General features: G+C 52.4%; 4 protein-coding genes across 4 annotated transcripts; 1 reads left to right on the forward strand and 3 right to left on the reverse strand.

Moving 5' to 3' along the window:
• Positions 1 to 4,324: 4,324 nt before the first annotated feature.
• Positions 4,325 to 7,579, reverse strand: CLAFUR5_01293 (Mitogen-activated protein kinase-binding protein 1; the record flags this gene model as incomplete). Its single annotated transcript, XM_047900441.1, has 1 exon — positions 4,325 to 7,579. One exon carries the CDS (start codon positions 7,577 to 7,579, stop codon positions 4,325 to 4,327), a length of 3,255 nt encoding a protein of 1,084 aa, XP_047755417.1.
• Positions 7,580 to 9,077: 1,498 nt separating this feature from the next.
• On the forward strand, positions 9,078 to 11,189 carry CLAFUR5_01294 (Acetyl-coenzyme A synthetase; the record flags this gene model as incomplete). Its single annotated transcript, XM_047900442.1, has 3 exons — positions 9,078 to 9,163; positions 9,213 to 10,404; positions 10,458 to 11,189. The coding sequence occupies 3 exons, from the start codon at positions 9,078 to 9,080 to the stop codon at positions 11,187 to 11,189; spliced, it is 2,010 nt and encodes a 669-aa protein (XP_047756905.1).
• Positions 11,190 to 11,678: 489 nt separating this feature from the next.
• On the reverse strand, positions 11,679 to 14,331 carry CLAFUR5_01295 (Disintegrin and metalloproteinase domain-containing protein B; the record flags this gene model as incomplete). The annotated part of the gene is made up of 3 exons (XM_047900443.1): positions 11,679 to 11,865; positions 11,957 to 12,159; positions 12,232 to 14,331. The coding sequence occupies 3 exons, from the start codon at positions 14,329 to 14,331 to the stop codon at positions 11,679 to 11,681; spliced, it is 2,490 nt and encodes an 829-aa protein (XP_047756906.1).
• A 1,058-nt stretch (positions 14,332 to 15,389) lies between these two features.
• CLAFUR5_01296 (Outer mitochondrial transmembrane helix translocase) lies at positions 15,390 to 18,707 on the reverse strand (the record flags this gene model as incomplete). Its single annotated transcript, XM_047900444.1, has 1 exon — positions 15,390 to 18,707. The coding sequence occupies one exon, from the start codon at positions 18,705 to 18,707 to the stop codon at positions 15,390 to 15,392; it is 3,318 nt and encodes a 1,105-aa protein (XP_047756907.1).
• Positions 18,708 to 20,324: the final 1,617 nt, after the last annotated feature.

Below are 20,324 nucleotides of genomic sequence, written 5' to 3' on the forward strand. Positions count from 1 at the left end.
GAAGGAGAACGAGGTAGTTAAGAAATGGCTAGACGAGTAAATATCTAAAGGGAAGGTACGGAAAGTAGGGCAAAAGACGAGCTAGTCTCCTATACTAGTGCTAGTAGTACGTAAGCCTAGAGGTAGGCTACGTGTTTGTATCGACTACAGAGGATTGAATGCGATCACTATTAAGAACCGGTATCCGATTCCCTTGATATAAGAGATACTTAACCGTATATACGGTAAGAAGTACTTTACGAAGCTAGACATTATAGTAGCCTTTAATAAGTTACGGATAGCTAAAGGGCACGAGTAGTTAACGGCGTTTACGACACGATACGGCATCTACGAGTGTCTAGTGCTACTATTCGGCTTGTATAACGGACTAGCATCGTTCTAATTATACATTAACAAGGTCTTATAAGAACACCTAGACGACTTTGTGTCGGCCTACCTAGATGACGTACTTATCTTTAGTAACACCTTAGAGGAGTACATTAAACACGTACGGAAGGTTCTTACTAAGCTACGCGATGTAGGACTTATAGTAGACATCGACAAAAGCGAATTCTACTAATAGAAGGTGAAGTATCTTAGGCTAATTATAACCCCTAACGGCATCGAGATAGACCCCGAGAAACTCGAATATATTTAGACATAGGAAGCTCCTAAGAACCTAAAGGATGTCTAGGCCTTCCTTGGATTTACTAACTTCTATAGGCGGTTTATCGAAGCATTTTCGCGTATAGCTACTCCTCTTATAAACCTGACTAAGTCGGACGGACTAAGCAATCATAAGAACAGAAGGATTCAATAGTGACTAGATTGCTAACGAGCCTTTAACAATTTGAAAGCTACGTTTAGCAAAGCCGGCATACTCGTACATTATGTACTAGGTAGGGAAACGGTAGTAGAGACAGATTCTTCGGATTTTATAAACGCCGGCGTACTTTCGTAGTATAACGAGAAGGGTGTGCTATATCCTATAGCCTTCTACTCGAAGAAGTTAAGTCTATAGGAGTGTAATTATGAAATCTATAACAAGGAACTATTAGCTATTATTAAGGCTTTTAAGTAATAGAGACCCGAGCTCGCCTACGAAGTAGATAATAAGGACTTATAGCTAGTCAAGATTTACACCGACTATAAGAACCTAGAATACTTTATAAAGACAAAGTAGCTGAACCGGCGACAAGCGCGTTAGGCTAAGTTCTTGTTATAGTTCAACTTCAAGATAATATACCGTCTAGGACTTTAAGGTATAAAGCTAGACAGCCTAACGAGACGTAGCTAGGACCTTCCGTAGGGGGTGAACGACCCTCGGAACTAGCATTAGTATTAGACATTACTACCTCCTAAGCGATTCCTTAAGATCGCCTTACTATAGGTAATAGTAGAAGATGCGCCGGAAGAAGAGGAACTAGTACAGCTAGACCCTAAAGCTAAAGAGTTTATACCTATAGAACGAGATACGCCTACTAAATAACCGGCGATGCGTAAAAGTTAATAGGAAGCCGAACTCGAGTATCGAATATCGACGGTGTACGTAACCGATAACGAGCTTAAGACCGCGATTAAGGACCTATAGAAAGACCGCACTCCTATACTACTACAGAGAGCGAAGATTTACCTAGTACACTATAAATTAGATAGCGACCTACTATATGTTCAAAATCAATACGACGGCTAGAGCTTATAGGTACTAAATGACTAAGCCTTATAGACTAGGATAATCAAGATAAACTATAACGCTCTAGTAGTAGGCTATCTAGGACGAGCTCGTACTTATAAACTCGTAGCACGTAAATTCTACTAGCCTAGATTAGCGAGATCTGTACGTAGATATACCGCAAATTGCCGTACCTACCGTATAACAAAATCTCTATACTCCTAGCCACTAGGATTATTATAGCTACTTCCTGTTCTAGATTGGCCTTAGAAACATATTGTAGTCGACTTTATTATTAGACTCCTAGATAGCACTCTTGACGGTATAGTCTATAATAACATTATAACCGTTACTAATAGGCTTACTAAGGAAGTCGAGCTGATCCCTATTAGCGTAATAACAGTATAGAATACGGCAAGGCTTTTCCTTAAATATATGTTCTATCGGCCCGGGTTTCCTAACACTATTATATTAGACCGTAGTAAGTAGTAGGTTACTACCTTCTAGAAGAAACACTATAAGATGCTCCGTACAAATCGTAAGCTAAGTTCTTCGTATTACCTAGAAACTAATAGACAGTCAGAACGTACTAACTAGGCGATAGGACAGTATCTTCGTATATTTACTAATAAGGCATAGGATGACTAGGCAGAATAGCTATGCCTTACTTAGTTCGCGATTAATAATCACCTGTCCGAGACTACTAGTATGTCGCCGTTCTACGCTACCTTAGGCTACAACCCTAAGTTTATAGAGCGAGTTGACCTGAACGCTAGAAAGGAGGGAGGACTAACTACTCTCTAGCGACTAGATACGCGATTAGTAGAAACCTTTATACGTCGAATTTGCGAGCTTTATAAGCACCTTTAAGAGAATATACGAATGTTATAAGCTCTCTAAGTAGAAGTAGCAAACCGCTACCGAAGTATTCCTCTAGACTATAAGGTAGGTAATTAGGTATATCTTAGTACTAAGAACATCCGTACGACTCGACTATCTAAGAAGCTAGACAGGAAATATGCCGGCCCTTACTAGATCACGGAAGTCATGCCGGCTAGACTCTCTTATCGACTGAAACTATTAGACGCTCTAGTAGTACTTAATAACTACTTCTATACCTTACTACTATAACGAGCCGACCACCTCGATTTCCTACTACTTAAAGGGTAGCATCTAGCGCCGCTACTACCGATAACTATCGAGCCTAACACTACTAAGGCTAATATAGTAGCCGATATAGTAGTAGTACCTACGTATATATACGAGGTAGGAAAGATCCTTAATATATATACCCGTAAGCGGGTAGGTAAGGTAAAGAAGGGGTATAAGCGTAAGGTAGATATATAGTATAAGGCGAAATAGGCTAGATATCAGAACGAGGAGGATAGTAAGACCTAGTAACCTATAGAGGACATGCTTAAACACGCGGCGGCCGCTATTATAGACTTTTACTATAACCGGCCGGAGTTGTCTACGCCTATAGGCTTCGTAGCTCTATCTGACTGGTCCCTACTAGCTACTAAGGTGCTCGGGCTCAACACGATCAGGGTCATTCCGAAAGACACCGTTACGAATGAGTCGCCTCGAGCCTTACCTCTAATAGAATCTGCTCCGTATATATTCGATACTCGAGTAGAGCCTATAGAGCCTATAATGATACCTAACTTTAGTCATAAGGATCATACGCAAGTGCTAGCCGAAGACAGACGTAGGTCTAGGGCAAGCTAGCTAACTAGGCAACATGTTTCTCGAAGGAAGCCGGTCGAGGATAGTCTTAATAGAGCGAATACGATGTTATCGGATAACGACAGGGCACTAGAGGATGATTAGGCGTTCGCGCGATTATAGAGCTCGACAGGCAAGTGGCCTCACAAGGTGGATAACGCTCAGAGGACTGAGGCGTGTTTTGGGAGGGGGGATACTGTCACGGGCAGCCCGCGACCCCCCACTGTAGCTGCGTCGGCCCGGCTGAACCGCGGACCTTCCGCATCGGGTTAGCGCGGCTTGGCTTTGCTTTATAACTTCGCCGCGCCTCGCGCTCCTCTTTCGTAGCTTCGTAGAACAACAACTATCTCGTTCGGACCCTATGATACGCGCGCCCTTACATCAGGTTAGGTAGTAAGAGTCCGATTAGTTCAATCTCCCGCGCACGGCCTCGGATAGTATAGCAGAATGCGGAATAGCTAGGTCTTACTACCCTGGCTGCTCTACCCTGCTGCGGAAAGAGAATAACCTTCCGCTGCGAGGAGACGCTGTAGTGGGTGCGTGCAGTCTTAGTGCAGATCATCTTGACTCGCTGTCGCATGGCGCGTGGTGGTCGACTGCCGATTGGCACATCACGCCTCCTGGCTTGCAGGCAATACCACGCTGAGACATTGACCCCAGTCGCTTCAGTCGGGCCGTGAGGAAAGAGCAGACGAGCTTCGAGTTGTCGACAGTCAACAAGCGGGATCAAGTGTATTACGCCGGAATATGAACTATTCCTTGTTCCTCTGCATCTACATAGGATGAAAACTTTGGGGTATCTTGCCTAGTCGAACGCCTTGTATGAAACTGGAGTCCAGCTCGTCCCTAGTGCCAGATCGACAGAAGTGCTGTCATTGTCATGGTCTCAAAGCAGAGTGCCACGCGACCACCACGCAGCGCAAATGTCGCAGCAACGAAGTAGCTGCTTTATGAACGATTCGCTCGAGTCTCAAGCGCTCCTGGCGCTGTATCAGAACGCTCAATGCGTTCCTCGATCGGTTCCTCAAGCTCGGCTGGAGGCTCGAGTCGCCCGTTACTCGAAGGAGACTGATCATCGGTTCCGTTACGTGACGGACTGTCCACACGAGCTTTGAATTTCTGGTCGAGTATGCCCACCAGCCGATCACTTGCTTGGTCGAGTAGCTTCGCCAAGATGGCTTCATCCACGCCCTTGCCCTGTGACTTCTCGCCTATTGCGCGAACAGTCAACTTGAGCTCCTTCTCCAGCTCTCGGAATGCTGCTGGTGCTATGTCGTTGCCGGTGTTCGGCGATGCGAGCTTTCTGCGATAAGCACGTAATGTTCGACAGACAGACTCTGTGGAGGATGTAAGGCTGCCGAACCCACTGACATGGCCGTTGGAGGAAACGCCAGCGTTGAGCACGTTATCGCTGCTCTTCGACCGTATCGACATGCCTAGTGTTTGCCGTTTGGTGATATCTCTCTTGCTAGTAGTCCTTGGGCTGGGAGGTGACGGCGACCGTTGCATAAGACTCCTTCGGCGTGATGTGTCAAAGTTCGATCGATGACCGGGCTCGAGCTTGGGTGCTTGAGCGAGGGATAGCCTAGATGTCTTCTTCCGTACCTTCGGCGGCGAGACTGGAGGTACTGTCGCAGCCGGCGGCGAAGGAGAGCCTAGCTCCTCAACCGAACTTTCTCGTCGAAATCTGTTCATCTCAGAGTGCGAAAGCACCCTTCTTAATGGAGGTCCCAGCGGAGCCAGATTCTTGGGCTTCTCCTCGTCGCTGCCAGGAAGGTTCTGGCTCGATCGGCGGCCTCCTGGCGCCACACCAGCCCAGAGGAACACAGTCGAGTCTGCGGCCACGGTCACGATCCGTGGAACTGGCGATTGATCTATTTCTGTGGTGGCGACTGGCAAGAATGTCATGTTCGTGACACCTTCGGTATGACCCCAGTCCCTCGCTATCAAGCTGCCGTATTCGGAGTATAGGCGCAGTGACTTGTCACTGCTGGAGATGCCTGCGATGACTGGGTTGCCGTTGAAGTTGGAGGCGTAGGATATCTTGGACATGATGACCGCTTCGCCGTTTTCATTGTCAGAGCACTTGAATGCAAACCCGGCTTGGCCGCTTTTGATGCTGTACTTGCCTATGCAACGATCGGACGACGAAGCTAGGATCACATTCTCTTCTCCGGTCAGAGCCATGCTGGTAATGGTCGTCTTGATGGCTATTGCTCTGAGCATGACGAACGCCAATGTCGACGATCCGTTTACCTCACGCGCCATAGCTTTACGGATCACAATGGAACGATCCGATGAGCACGATAGCAGCTGGTCGCCGCTCCTGGTGATAAGCAGCCCGGTCACAGCGCCTGCATGCTCATCCATGGTCTGTACGAGGTCTAGGCGACCGTCTCGACTTCTGAAAAGTTGAACCGTTCGGTCTCTACTCGCAGAAGCCAAGTAGTTGGTGTTGTCGCGCTCAAAAGCCAGCAAATCGAGAACTTCAGCGGAGTGTGCTCGGATCTGGTGAGCTAGGCGTCGCGCCTGCATGTCCAACACAGCCAGCGACCCATACTTGTCACCAGATACAAGCAAGCTGCCCTTATAGAGTGTCGTGACCGCCTTCAATTCGTTCTGCAAGCCGTACATTTCTGGAGAGTCCTCGATCGGCAACGAAAGTGCTGCTGCGACCGAGACGCCATCCTGGTCCCAGATGTGGACGGTACCCCTCGCCGAAAACGTTATGAATGATGCGTTTGGCATATGTGAGGACTCCAGCGGCTGGACGCCAAGGACGGGGTCTTCATGAGCTGGGAGCTGCCTTGTAGTCATGTTTGTCTTGTCGTCAACGCCATGGCCGTTCGTCAATCGGATGACATGGTCAGAAGTGACCTCAACAACCGCGTTGTCGAGCGTGGCCAGCGCCACTATCGCCGGTCCACTTCTTATGGACGCTTTCGTAGGAGAAGCTGAGTTCGGTCGCGACCTGATAGGGCTGCTGGGTTGACACTCCAGATCAGATATCGCGAAGCTGGCAGATTCTTCGCAGTCTCCAGCGACATAGAGCATTGCATCTTCCTCAACACGAGCAGCTGTGATCCGGATGCCGGCATTTGCAGTGGTCGTGAGTGTCTGCATCTTCGCAGTGTCGTCCAGCAAGCATATCTCACCAGAGTCGGCACAGACGAAAGCTTTGCAGTCGGACACTGGAACAATGCAGGTAAATGTAGCGTCTAGCAGATCGCCCAGTAGGCTATTCTTCCCTGCCAATGCACGGTGCTTCGGGCTTAAGATGCTGTTTCCAAAGTCAGATGATCGATTATCGATGCGAGCTCGCGGCGTGGTCAGAGAGTTTCCTCGCACTGTGTCGCCGCTTCGCACATCGGCTGAAAGATCATCGTCAGGTCGGAAGACTTTGACAAACCTCAGTCCGGCTATGATAATGCTCCGGCCGAGCCATGCCATTGCATGGATCACTGTGGTGCACTTGTTGCTGGCAAGCAGCGAAGCCGCGCCAGTTCGTTCGTCGATAGTCCAGATGTATAGGAAGCCATCGTTGACCGTTCCTAGCGATGCAAGGTATTTGGAATCAGGACTAAACCTCAATGCATGTACGCCGAAAGTGTGCTCAGCCATTGCGCAAACAGGTGTATCTGAGGAAGCATCCTTCGCGGAGAAGACCAAGACACGAGGTCGATAGCCTGTCTCACCGACGGCAAGCCACTTGCCATTTGGACTTATTGCTACCGAAGTAGCTGCCTTCACTCGGTCCTTTGCAGATATTGTTCTTCCGGGAGAATCGGACCAGTCTCGATTCGCAGAGCTGATAGGCGAGCGATTGTCACCACGGTCTTTCAGGTTGCCCACTGTTCTGTGCCGTGGCTCTGTTGGCGTGGGTGTCGCAGGCCATGCGCCATTACCGTCGCGCGTCTGCACGGCAATGCCCGGGTTCGCTCGAAAGAAGCTCTGCGTGACATGTAGATTCTCATCGACCTTTGCGAGCACAGCAGCAGCGCCCGCGGTGAAGGCGAACTGACTCGTAGACGGCAGGGCATCGAAGCCAGTGGTGCTAGCGGTTGTTGTCCCGATGACCTTCTGCAATCGCAAGCCCGGCTCTTCACATCTGCTGGCTTTGACGGGCGATCGAGGGGTGGAGGATTTGAAGAAGGACGAGTGGGAAGGCGTCAGTCGCAAGGTGGCGTGTTGGTGTTTGTTCATGCTTCCGCCTGGTCTGCGCAACGTCGTCGGCTGTGCCAGCTATTGCAAGGACATGGTCAGTCTCCACCTTTATGATGCGCAACATGTGAGCGCCGGCGACGCGACATACGGATCCCTCGGTGAATGCCAGCTCAACGACAGCGTCATTACCCAAGCAACATGGTCTTGCGGTCTGCGCAGGCGTGGAATGCTGGGAAAGGGTGCAGGTGCTTGCCAAGTCGCTGCTGTCTTTCGCATTGGATTTGGATGTGTTGCGCGCTCGATGGTGATTAGGAGATGATGGTGATCATTTCTGCGCACGACTCCTTTCACCAACGCATCTGCTGCTGCTGTGCGGTTTCGGAGTGCGCGGTGATGGTAAACAATGCGAAACGGCGACAGTTTGTGGTTCGCGACAGAGCGGCAGCAACAGTGATTGAGTTCCAGGGACAGCGAAGCATTGACATGCACCATGTGCACCATGCGTCGATCCACGAACTCGGAACACACATCACGAGTGACGAGTCACGCCGCTTGCACAGCTTGCACAGCTTGCACAGCTTGCACAGCTTGCACAGCTTGGCTCTGCGGCCTGCAGCGTCACCGTCACGGGAGCCTGTCGCGTGGGAGGCATGGATGATGGATCAAGATTCAAGAGCGTGTCGCGGAACTCCTCGGGCTGTCGCCGTACCTGCCACAGAAACACACCAGACTACTCGACGGATGCATGCATGATGCATCTTGTGCTCGAGCAGGCCTACTACATGTATGTGCAGACGGCATCTGCTGGAGCCAACATCACATCGTCGAGGCCCCTTGAGCCACTGCCTTCGCCTTGCTTCCACTCCTGGAGTCCTGGGCGTACTGTGTACATGGCAACGGACCAACGGTGCCTGGCGAATACTGTACCGGTGACACAGTGAGGGCGCGCACACGGTATGAGATCTCTAGCACACGCAACTCACACTGTCAGCACTTCACAGCTCACGTCACGTCTTGCACGTTGCACGCCGCTTAGCAGTCAGCAGCGAGCGTACGGACCAAAGGAATCCAGCCGGCCTCGCTGCAGGCGTCGCTGAGGCCAAGAGCTCTCGCGGCTTGCCCGCCATTGCCCCGCCATTGCCCCGCCATATCATTGCTGGGCCCATGTCGTTGTCACACCCCGTCTCAACACACATGCACCCAACACCACTGCTGTGACGCAGTAGCCGCCTGTGCCAGCCTGTGCCCATCCTGCCACCCTGCTTCCTCCGCTGCCCTCCCGGCTAGCTGACAGTAATCTCAAATCCCAGACAAACTCCCCTCGGAAAGGCAATCAAAGGCTTTTGGAGCACCCTAGCCAGGAGCCACTTACCCGAACTATTAAGCTGCCGAATAGCTCTCTGTACCTGCACACTACATCATACTTCCTCTTGTCACACTCCTCCGTCTTCTCCACCACTTCGTCCTCATCTTGCACCCTGAAAGCACTCCCACAGAAGACCACACATAGCAACAACCCAGAACAGGAGCAGCCAACATGTCCGAAGGCAGTCAGCAGCCTCCAAATGGCATCCCAGAGTCTCACCATGCCGAGACCTACCACGTCCCAGACGCCTTCTTGAAGTACGTCAGAGGAAACAGCCATCCAATCATGGTAGCTAACATACAGCAGGAAGCACCCAGGAAAGCCTCATATCGCCTCGCTCGACGAGTACAAAGACATGTACAAGGAGTCGATCACACAACCAGACAAGTTTTGGGGAAAGATGGCCCGTGACCTCTTGACCTGGGAGCGCGATTTCCACACTGTACACACTGGATCTCTTGCTGGAGGTGACAACGCTTGGTTCTTGGAGGGCAGGCTCAACGCCTCATACAACTGTGTGGACCGTCACGCAGCAAAGAACCCAGACAAGCCAGCCATCATCTACGAGGCCGACGAGAAGGGCGAGGGTCGCACAATTCGCTACGGCGAGCTGCTCCGGGAAGTGTCCAAGCTTGCATACGTTCTCAAGCAGATGGGTGTGAAGAAGGGTGACACAGTCGCACTTTACATGCCCATGATTCCAGAGGCCGTTATTGCCTTCCTTGCCTGCACACGCATTGGAGCAGTGCACTCTGTCGTTTTCGCTGGCTTCAGCTCAGACTCCCTCCGAGATCGCATCATCGATGCAGAGTCCAAGGTTGTCCTTACCACAGACGAGGGCAAGCGTGGTGGCAAGCTCATTGGCACCAAGAAGATCGTTGACGAGGCATTGAAGCAGTGTCCCGATGTCACTGGCTGCCTTGTATACAAGCGAACTGGTGCTGAAGTACCATGGACCAAGGGCAGAGACTTGTGGTGGCACGAGGAGACCGAGAAGTGGCCAGCATACATTGCACCAGAGAGCATGAACTCTGAGGACCCACTCTTCCTTCTTTATACAAGTGGTAGCACCGGCAAGCCCAAGGGTGTCATGCACACAACCGCTGGATACCTGCTCGGAGCAGCAGCTACCGGAAAGTACGTCTTCGACATCCACGACTCTGACAGATTCTTCTGCGGTGGAGACGTTGGTTGGATCACTGGTCACACCTACGTGGTTTACGCTCCGTTGGTTCTCGGTGTTGCTACTGTCGTCTTCGAGGGAACGCCAGCATACCCCGATTTCAGCAGATACTGGGATGTTTGCGAGAAGCACGAGGTGACACAGTTCTACGTTGCACCAACTGCACTCAGACTCCTGAAGCGTGCTGGTAACGAGCACGTCAAGGCCCAGATGAAGGCTCTCCGTGTTCTCGGCTCTGTCGGTGAGCCCATTGCAGCAGAGGTTTGGAAGTGGTACCACGAGATTGTCGGCAAGAAGGAGGCGCACATTGTGGATGTGAGTATTCACAAGTATTTATTGAGAAATATCGCACACTGACCTCCTAACAGACCTACTGGCAAACCGAGACCGGCTCCCACGTCATCACTCCAATGAGTGGTGTGACCCCAACCAAACCTGGCTCCGCCTCCCTCCCTTTCTTCGGCATCGAACCCGCCATCATCGACCCCGTCTCCGGCGAAGAGATCCAAGGCAACGATGTCGAGGGTGTCCTCGCCTTCAAGCAAGCCTGGCCTTCCATGGCCCGCACTGTCTGGGGCGCCCACAAGAGATACATGGACACCTACCTAAACGTCTACAAGGGCTACTACTTCACCGGTGACGGCGCCGCACGAGACTACGAGGGCTACTACTGGATCCGCGGCCGTGTCGACGACGTCGTCAACGTCTCCGGTCATCGCTTGTCAACCGCTGAAATCGAAGCCGCCCTGATCGAGCACCCGTCCGTCGGCGAAGCCGCTGTCGTCGGTATCAACGATGAGCTGACCGGCCAAGCTGTCAACGCTTTCGTTTCCATCAAGGACGGCCACGAGATCAACGATCAGCTGAAGAAGGACCTCGTCCTGCAGGTCAGGAAATCTATCGGCCCCTTCGCCGCTCCCAAGGCCATCTTCCCAATCCCCGATCTGCCAAAGACACGATCGGGCAAGATAATGAGGAGAATTTTGAGGAAGATCCTCGCGGGTGAGGAGGATCAGCTTGGTGATACGAGCACGTTGGCGGATCCCTCGGTGGTTGACAAGATCATTGAGACTGTGCATGAGTCGAAGGGGAAGAAGTGATGGTGATGATGTGACGTGATGAAGGATGAGATGGGAGGCGCTTTTGACTTGTATGATTCTCATGAGGATGCTCCGTTTGGGGATACCATTCTTAGCTCTTGAGACTATTGATGAAATGGACAAGTGTGATGAAGAAAATTCTAGGAAGCCACTCCCTCTGTGTATACGTTCAACAGGAGCTTGCGGGTCATGTTCTTCCAGTTGCACGAAGACAATGATTCGTCGTGGATACCATGCTTCAAGAAACACATCATCTTAAATTCCAGCTCGAATCTGTCTGTGCATCCATCTGCAGGAGAATCCATCTACAACCATCGTCTCAATGCCTCTAAATCTCCCTTCCGAACCAATCGCTATGCCAATCAACTCTGTTGACGGTCCTGTCTCGCCGCGTTCTCTCTAATAATGCAATCTTCTCTTCGGTCATCACAGTCATTTCCGAAACACATGTAAACGCCAAAAGCCCATGCACAACGATGATGCCCTGCTCTATGCATACCTCATGCTATTACTCCTCTGCTGATACGCCGGTGGCGGCACAGGAGGTGGAGTCCAACCACCGGTGTTACCGTGCTGTTGATTAAACCATCCATGACTTGGATGTTGTTGTTGCTGTTGTTGCATATTCGGGTGACCGCGTGCGGCTCCGCTCATGACAGGAGCGTTCCATCCTTGCCTACAATTCAGGAGAGGAATATCAGCGTTTGATACTTTGTGCATGTGAAACACATAAATATCAGCAAGCTTTGGGTGATAGGGGAACTTACCATCCTCCCGGAGGAGCAGCAGGGGGCCCTGACGGAACCCGCTTCGAGCCGCGACGGCGGCGCTTACAGCAGCGGACGAGGCAGCCTAGGATGGCAAATAGGATGAGACCTCCTATCGCGGCGCAGATTCCTATCACAAGGGCTTTGTGGTCGTCGATCCAGGAGCGGATTTGGCCACCGGTTGTTGCGCCTTTGCATTGTCCCTGTTTGAGACGTTAGTGTGTTGGTCAAGGGTGGATAAGGGTATTCGGACGAGCGGGGGATTTGATGCTTACATTCGCACAACGACCACCGCCACCACACTCGGTGCCATCTAGGAAGTTTTGTTGCAGGCCATAGCAGACTCCTGTTCCGAACTCTGGACTGGCACAGCTGATTGCACAGCCGGAAGTGCCGCAGGCGTATGTATCGTTTCCGCGGGTGTAGCTTCCCATTACTGATTTGCATTGCTGGTCGCGGCTGGTGCATTGTCCGGAAGCGCATTCGAGGCCGTCACCACAGTCGGTGCCATCTGGTTGGGTGTTGTCTTCAGGGCACAAAGCTCCAGTACCGGAGCAGGTTTCCTGGGGGTCACAATCTCCGGTGCTTGCTCGACATACTGTCCCAGCGGATGCGAATTGACAGCTACGGCAGCAGTCTTCGTTGGCATCGTCACAGACGGAGCCGCTGGTGAACAAACAGGTCGTTGGCTCACAGCAAGTGTCGCCCGCGCAACCTGCCTCGCCACCACAATCACAGTCTTCTCCTGGCTCAACAATGCCATTACCGCACTGCTGTCCGCTGATGGTTGTTACACCTCGGTTGTCTGTCAAGCACTGACTGTTGACCGAGTTGCGGTCCAGCGCACCACAGATGTTGCCAATCGAGCAAGGACTGAACGTGTTCACACCTCGTGAGGTGGATGGGTTCATGATGTATCGTTCGCCAGCATCACAATTGTCGGCGGTGAGTGGGCAACACTGCTGTGAGTTGACGATATTCTGATTGGCACAGGTCGACGATGTGCAGTCGTGGACAGCTCCGAAGGTATGGCCAGTCTCATGGGCAATAACCTGCCACTCCATGGCTCCTTGAGTTCGGATGACCACGTTGGCGCCAGCAACAGTCTCACTACCACTTCCGCCAGTCTGGCCGTTACCAGTAACGCTTCCGTTGGTCATGATGGCTGTCCCGACACAAGCCTGTCCGAGCCAGGCAAGCCCGACAGCGGTCTGCGTCGCGCAAGTGCTGAGTAATGTCCAGTGACTGTTTGAGTCTCGTTGATTGCCGCGCCAGGCGGAGAACAGGTTGAGACGGTCCTGAATATCGACGTCGTCGGAACACCTCTGGTTCCACTCGTTCGCGGAGTTCGGTGTTCCAGGGCAGTTCGCGTCCGAGAGAGTCAAGTTCTGTAGGCCAAGTGAGATGTTGAAAGCATTCTCCCATATCCCGGAAGCAGTGTTCATCTGCTGGATCACGTTCTCACGAGCCGACTGTGTCGAGTTAAATGCAGCAGTGTAAGTGCAGTCGGTGGCGACGCCGACCAGGGCGACCTTCCGAGTACTCGGACACCCAGCAGTGTTTCCGATGTTGCTAGCCAAGTTGACACCTGCACTTCTTCCGCCACTTGTGCTATCGATCTGTCGTTTGAAGATGTTCGAGAAGTCCATGAAGCCGTAAGACTTGTCGTCTGAGGAGCGCTTCGTCTTCATCGCCATGTAGACAGGATGATCGTCGCGAGCGTTGAACATGAGTCGATCAGCAGCGCAGGACCCCAGTTCACCATCAATACTGCGACGCAAGTCATTATGCTGTCCATAGTGCGCAACGTCGTCCAAGATATCCGAGTCTCTCCAGATGACCAAGTATTCCTCGGAGCTGTCCACCTCAGGATCCATCGGATGCCGCGTCCTCATAAAGTTCGTCGAAGTCTCAATGTGATGGTTATCATGGTTCACCGAAAATGCTCCCTGAAACACAGGCTGCGCACCATCCTGCGTCACAGCAATACGAGCCCATCCAACACGCTGCCATTGGTTCTGTCCTATACTCGGCCTTTGCGCCCACGCCACACCTTTAAACACCCTATGCCCCAATCTATCCACGCCTTCTCGGCGCGCAACGCTCCCATCCGGCGCAAGATATGTAACCGTCGTATCTTCTCCCAGAATATCATGATTCGGTTCTAACGAGAGTTTGATGTGTACATCGTCGCGGATATTGAAGCTGAGCTCGAAGTCGGACAGGGCTGTGAGCCGGTGGTTGTGGGTATGTATCGTGGCATTTTGTACAGCGGAGAGTGCGCCTATGGGGTTTCGGATGGTGGAGCTGGCACTCGCGAGTGGTGAGAGGATGGATGCGGCCAGCGAGAGGAGCGTGAAGGGGAGGAAGTGCATGGCGGTGGCGAAGAGGAGAGGGAAGCGCCTAGTGGAGGCAAGGGTGAGTCGCGGTAGTTTCCATGCGCTGCGGCGGAAGGTGCAAGGTGATTGCAGGGCCGTCGGTATGTCGATGGTACGGATGAAATGGGATTGTGAGCGAGCGTCGAGGTCGGTAGTGTCCAAGAGTGGTGGTAGGGAATGTGTAGTAGACTAGTACTGGTAGTAGATGTGCGTGCTAAGTCTTACAAGGAAGCGTCGCCGTGTTCACTGGTGGTGGCTGAGTGCACGGTATTACACTCCCCGTTGCGCTCAGAAACCTTGGCTTCGGCTGCTTTTCTCCGACTCCACCGTCTACCAAGTACCAACAAACGATGCCCTGCTGACGCATGGAGACCCTCGCCTGTCCTGTCCTGTAAATAGAGTTCACCAGACACGCAAAAGCAAAAGCATCACTACAGCAACTTCCTCAATAACCTCTTCACATCCAACCAGAAGACACCGACATCCATGCTACATCTACCAAAAACGACACATCTGCAGTACAGCAGCAGCACACACATCACCGCCGCAGCCCCGCGGCCGCATCTTTACGAGCATCTGCAACATCTACCGATCACGAATCACAGCCAATGCACGAACCAACCGTCTTGTCACTACATCCACACTTCGTGTTGAAGCCAAGCAACTCCCAAGACAAAATTGCGTGTACCTCTTCGAGAATTACTGTGTCTGGTTGGACGCCACAGCATCTCCACGCTCACCATGCTACGATTCTACACCTTAACTCCGGCGCTGTAGAAAGTGATGATCTCACCCCACCTTTCACGCCTCTTGAGGTCTTGGAGTCTGTTATCTCACGCACTACGTTGCGCGGAGTAGCACATGGCGATGCAATGTTGGTGTAGCGGTGAGACTATTCTCACATCTGTGTGGTCGGCCTTATGCAGGACCCGGCGTCCCGTGTGCAGTGCGCCTGAAACTTATGCTTACTGCTCGGAGGAATAGCATGCACATGACACTCGACCCGAGCTGTCATCTGCACGGATTACTTCGCCTATCAATGCTATTGTATCCTATCACGGCGGAGGCCGCGGCCGCACAAGAGCAGCATTCTCATCGACCGTGCCTGCATCGCCAGTACCGAACCCGTACGTCGTCTTCTTCTTCCTGCCCTTACGATCACCATACTGTTCGTCGAATTTCCGGATGGCCACCAGCGAGCCCATGTCTTCGCTAATAGAAGCGCTGATCTCTCTAATGGCCTTCTCAAAGTGACTTGAGGAGAGTGTACGCTTCTCGGGCAGCTTGAAGTCTTTGTCGTCTTCTTTGCTGCTTGCTAGCTCGTTCTCCTCTCGTACACAGGCCAACGCAGCGGAGACGCAGAGGTTCTTGAGATCGGAGCCGCTGTATAGTGGTGTTTGTTCAGCAAGACTTGACAGATTGACCGTGTCGTCCAGCTGTTCGTCTTTGAGGTGAATCCCCAGGATTGACTCGCGGTCTTTCGCTACAGGTAAGTCAATCAGTATCCTGCGTGGCAGTCTCCGCAGAACAGCATCGTCCATGTCGAAAGGTCGATTGCTTGCTACCATGATGAACACGTTGTGCAGGTCCATTCCGTCCCACTCTCGTAGGAACTGGTTAATGATCTCGCGGTGAGTGTTTCTGTTACCGGCGCTGCTACGGCTGCCGAAGATGGCGTCTGCTTCATCGATGAAGACTATGCAGGGCGATAACTTCTTCGCTAAGCTGAAGACTGCCTTGACCATCTTCTCACCTTCTCCGACATACTTCTCGTAGACCTGGGCGCCGCTGATCTCGAGGACGGTGGCTTTGGATTCTTTTGCCACTGCTTTCGCGAGCAGCGTCTTACCAGTTCCAGGCGGGCCGTACAGCATCAAGCCGGGCAGTCTGTCAGCAGCCAGAACACCGTACTTGAAGGCATCCGGTCTGAGCAGCGACAACGACGTCATGGTCTTCAATGCGTCGATAGTCTCTGGTGTCGCGTGTACTTGCTGAAATCCGGTCTTAATGTTCTGGGCGTCTACCACTCCTCCAAGTAGCCGACTCTCGTGAGAGTTGCAGTTTTTCTTGAGCTTTTCAATGCGCGCGCTCCCCTTGTCGGCGTCTTCCCGGAACCCCTGTGCTACCTGTGCTCGGTCCCTCGCTGCCGAGGTGGCCTTCTCCATGTTGTACTCAGACCAGGCGCGCTGGGTACGATCTGCCTTTGCCGTGATGAAGGCAGCAAGCCCAATGTGACTGGCGTTGACCACTTCGGACGTGGCGTGCTCTTGCGAAAGTCCAATGGCTGTAAGTACGAGCCGCTGTACTTGATCGAAAGCCATCACTTTCTGACCCATGGTGCGGGTTTCAGCAAAGTGGAGCTGTCGCAGAGAGCTTTCGGAGAAGAGATCTGTTTCGTCACCTGGACGCAGTCGACGTAGCATAGATTGTATGTTACGGATGTTGATCTCGAGAATGCGACGATACGTCGAGTCTGTCGTGTTCTCCAATGCAAGACCCTCTGAGGCGAGCTGGGTCTGCGCACTCTTGGACATGCTGAAGAATGGCGGGACGACTATCGATCGAAATTCTGTCTCATCTGTATCTTGACCAAAGCTGGCGAAGCTAGCACTGCCGAAGTGCTGTGCAGTAGTGCCCACAATGATCACTGCATTCCCTGCTTTTCGACGTTTTTGCACGACTCGGACCAAGTTGCGGACAATCGCATCGCCCATGCGGGCATCGCAGACATCCTTCAGATCTCGTACGTGAACAATTGTTCTTGTCGTTTCAGAACGGCTAGGCGTTAGTGTGGTGCCTTGCCCAGCAGCTTCTAGCTTAAGAGCACCTTCTGGTCCCATCAGTCGGTTGACGTGGCCGGCAATAAGGCCAGCAACATCTGGAAGCCAGCAGCTACGACTTGACCGCCATGCTCGCCACAGTGCTTGATAGGAAACATCAGCTGCCGTCATGCTGTCCCTGTGGTGTACTACGGGCGAGCTCTCCTTTAGACGATAATGCAGGCTATCTGTACCTGAAGGTGGCTGCTTCTCAAGCTTCTGCATCGGTGCATCCAGTAAAGAGTTGAGAAGCGCTTGAAGCCGTGTCTCATCCCACGGCGCATCTGCGTTACTGAGGGACCTGAAAGGACTTGGTCCTCCGGGTCCCATCTTTGCTATCATAGTCATGCCAAATGGAATGGCGATCCCGTCCATCTTACCGAGGGCCTTGCCAACACCTGGACTTTTTAAGATGGCTTGTCTGAGCCAATCTAAAGTGGTAAGACGACCTGGCGGGAAATCGCTGGCATTGTGCCTACTGGAATCTTCATCTTCCTCATCCTCATCAAACTCGTCCTCCTCGTCCTCTTCCATCAACCGGCCAGGCTGAGAGCTTTTAGAGGTGTAGCCATCGAAAACATCGTATGCAAGATTCGAGAAGGAGCCAACTGCATCGGACGTGGCCCCAACATAGTCTGCAGTCAAGTCGGCGAAATCGCTGGCGTCAATTCGGATTACATTCGAGCGCGTGATGTTCGCAAGATCGTCTACTATGCTATCCATCTGGTCGTGCGAATCCGAGTCGGGACATATCAGTGACACATCGACTCGTGATGCCGCAGTCGAAGAGGCCTGCGCAGCTTCTCTAGATGCTGAGTACCCTGCAATGATGGCTGTCTCGGCCTCCAGAAGCACCCATCGTAATAGCGCGTGTGGGTTTACGTCGTTGTAAGCCTCATCAGAGGGAGGCGTAGATATTGTGGGCGCAGGAGTCTCTGTAGTGGCCTTGGGTTGTGTCTCGGGTGGTGTCTCGGAGTGCGGCGCAGCGAACTTGCTGTCGAAGAAGCTCTGGTCAAGGGCTTTCTTCTTCGGTGTCGCAGCCTTAGCTGGCTGGAGTCCGCCGGGCCATGCTTCGTAATTCGGGACGGTGAACAGCGTATGCCCAGTCTCTCTGTCTACACATCTGAGGATCTGCGCATTCTTCGCGCTACGATTTGGCTGTTCTGTATCGAGATACAGCTTGACGTTGTGATCGAGGAACCATTGCGGAATCGCAGGTGGTTCGGGAGGCTCCGGCGTGTGGTTGTCTCTTCGCCTTCTGGGTCTGCCAGCGGTTAAGCCAACTTTGCGCGTACTATCGGTAGCCTTCGGCTCTGTCTCCTGCTCTGCCGCTGCTGGCGGATCTGACTGCTTCTTTTGCTCTTCATGTCGCGGCTCTATCGACGGTGTGTGTGAATGATCAGAGGGAGGATGGGGTCCGCGTGCATCGTTCTGACATGGGGCATGTCTGCTGAAGCATCGGACTTGTTCTCGAGGAAAGGCTCTCGATCGTGAGGCGCCTCGTGCTCGACTGTTACTTGCCAGGCGGACGCCTTGACGTGCGACGGGTTTCATTCGAGTAAAGGCGGTAGGTTGATGTAGGTTGCAAACAATTGGACCCTCACCCAAATCTTTGGACCAGCTTGCATAACCAGTGTACACGCTCGCGGCTCGTGCTTGTGCATGGTCATGTCCGGCGTTAAGACCGAAGTGCACACTTCGTCGACCTCACATTACCATAGCTACACTACCACCGACAACGATGCGTTCGAAGTGGAATCCAACTAGGAAACAGCTCCGTCGACCAGAGCAATAATAGAACCCACGAGCAAATGATCCATGGCGGGAGGGATGTCTAGGAACACAACGCGCGACTTTCGCGATTGCGACCAACATGTCACCTTCCCAAGGCCGGCCCTGAGAGCAGCTTGGACGACCGAACGACTCTCGAGTCACGCCTGAGCTCGCAATAATCAGCTATCCGAATTTCGGAGCGGCCGCGGCAGTCGTAGCTGCCTTCCTTCCACATCCGACAAATGGGCTGGACGAGAATGACAAGCAGCATCCTCGCGGTGGGGTATTCTTGACTGCAATAAGTCAGCTATGCGGCGAGTCTCATAATGAGACGCATCAAAAGGGCCAATCATATTGTCAAAGTCCTCTACTTGGAGACATCCACCATTCACTTCCAAGCTGCGCACGTGCTTCAAGCAACCTCCAGTCAAGGTTCGAAAGTATTCATCTCACCACACAGACTACTCGCTCCTCTGCCACGAGCCCACAAACAAGTCTGCCACGCACCTGAACTTCCTTATTTGCCATGTCGCCCTACACCTTACCTCGACCCGCGCCACCATGCCATACACTCAACCGAAGCTGAAAGTCAGTACTTCTGATCACGATTACGCTAGGCGGCCAGTCTTGATGATTCCGGGCTGGCTCGACCCGCGACGACCCGCGATAGCGACCTTGTGTCTACTCGAGGTCGAGGAGCAAAATACCGCGGTTCTCCACTGTTGCACGGCAATGGCGCCGGTTAATGGCATCTTGTTGTTGGCGTGATGTCGAGGCGGGATTGGGGTGAGGACCCAGGTATGTATGCAGCGACTCTCTGGGGACTCGGCTGAAGACTGGTGCAGGCAGTGTGCCACTGCCTCATCAGACCCAGACTGGAGCAACACTCGTGCTTCGCACCCTTTTCATGAGTGCTTTCGCGATGCGCCTGAGGCTAGAGAAGAAGTCGGTACTTCGTACGTATGGCCTTCGTAGATAGCTCCGCATCACGAGAAGCACAGTAGTGAGAATACCTACATGTTGGCTTCATTTGGAACTTCTTCGACTCGGCCTTCTGCAACCAGCCTCTCCATCTATGTATTCGTTCCATCAACAACGGTAAGTGATATGGTCGAGAGCCACTCACATCACGCAGAGTACTGCCAGTTTGAAAGTATCCGTCTAGTGACTGAAAGTTGCCCAAATGTAGGCCTGGTGACCTGATCTGAACCTTCATATACGAGCCTAGTCCCTGCGTTCCCACATCACCCAGAAAGCACAAAAGCAGAAGATCTCGGGCAATTAGATCAGTGGTAGATCGTCTGTTTCGCAGCCTCACAGCAACGTGAAGTACAGAAGGCCCTCGGTTCAATCCCGAGATTGTCCATTTATGCGCGCATGCTTGCGGTAGACTGGTGT

Source organism: Fulvia fulva, chromosome 1, assembly GCF_020509005.1.
Source record: "Fulvia fulva chromosome 1, complete sequence".
Lineage (NCBI taxonomy): Eukaryota > Fungi > Ascomycota > Dothideomycetes > Mycosphaerellales > Mycosphaerellaceae > Fulvia > Fulvia fulva.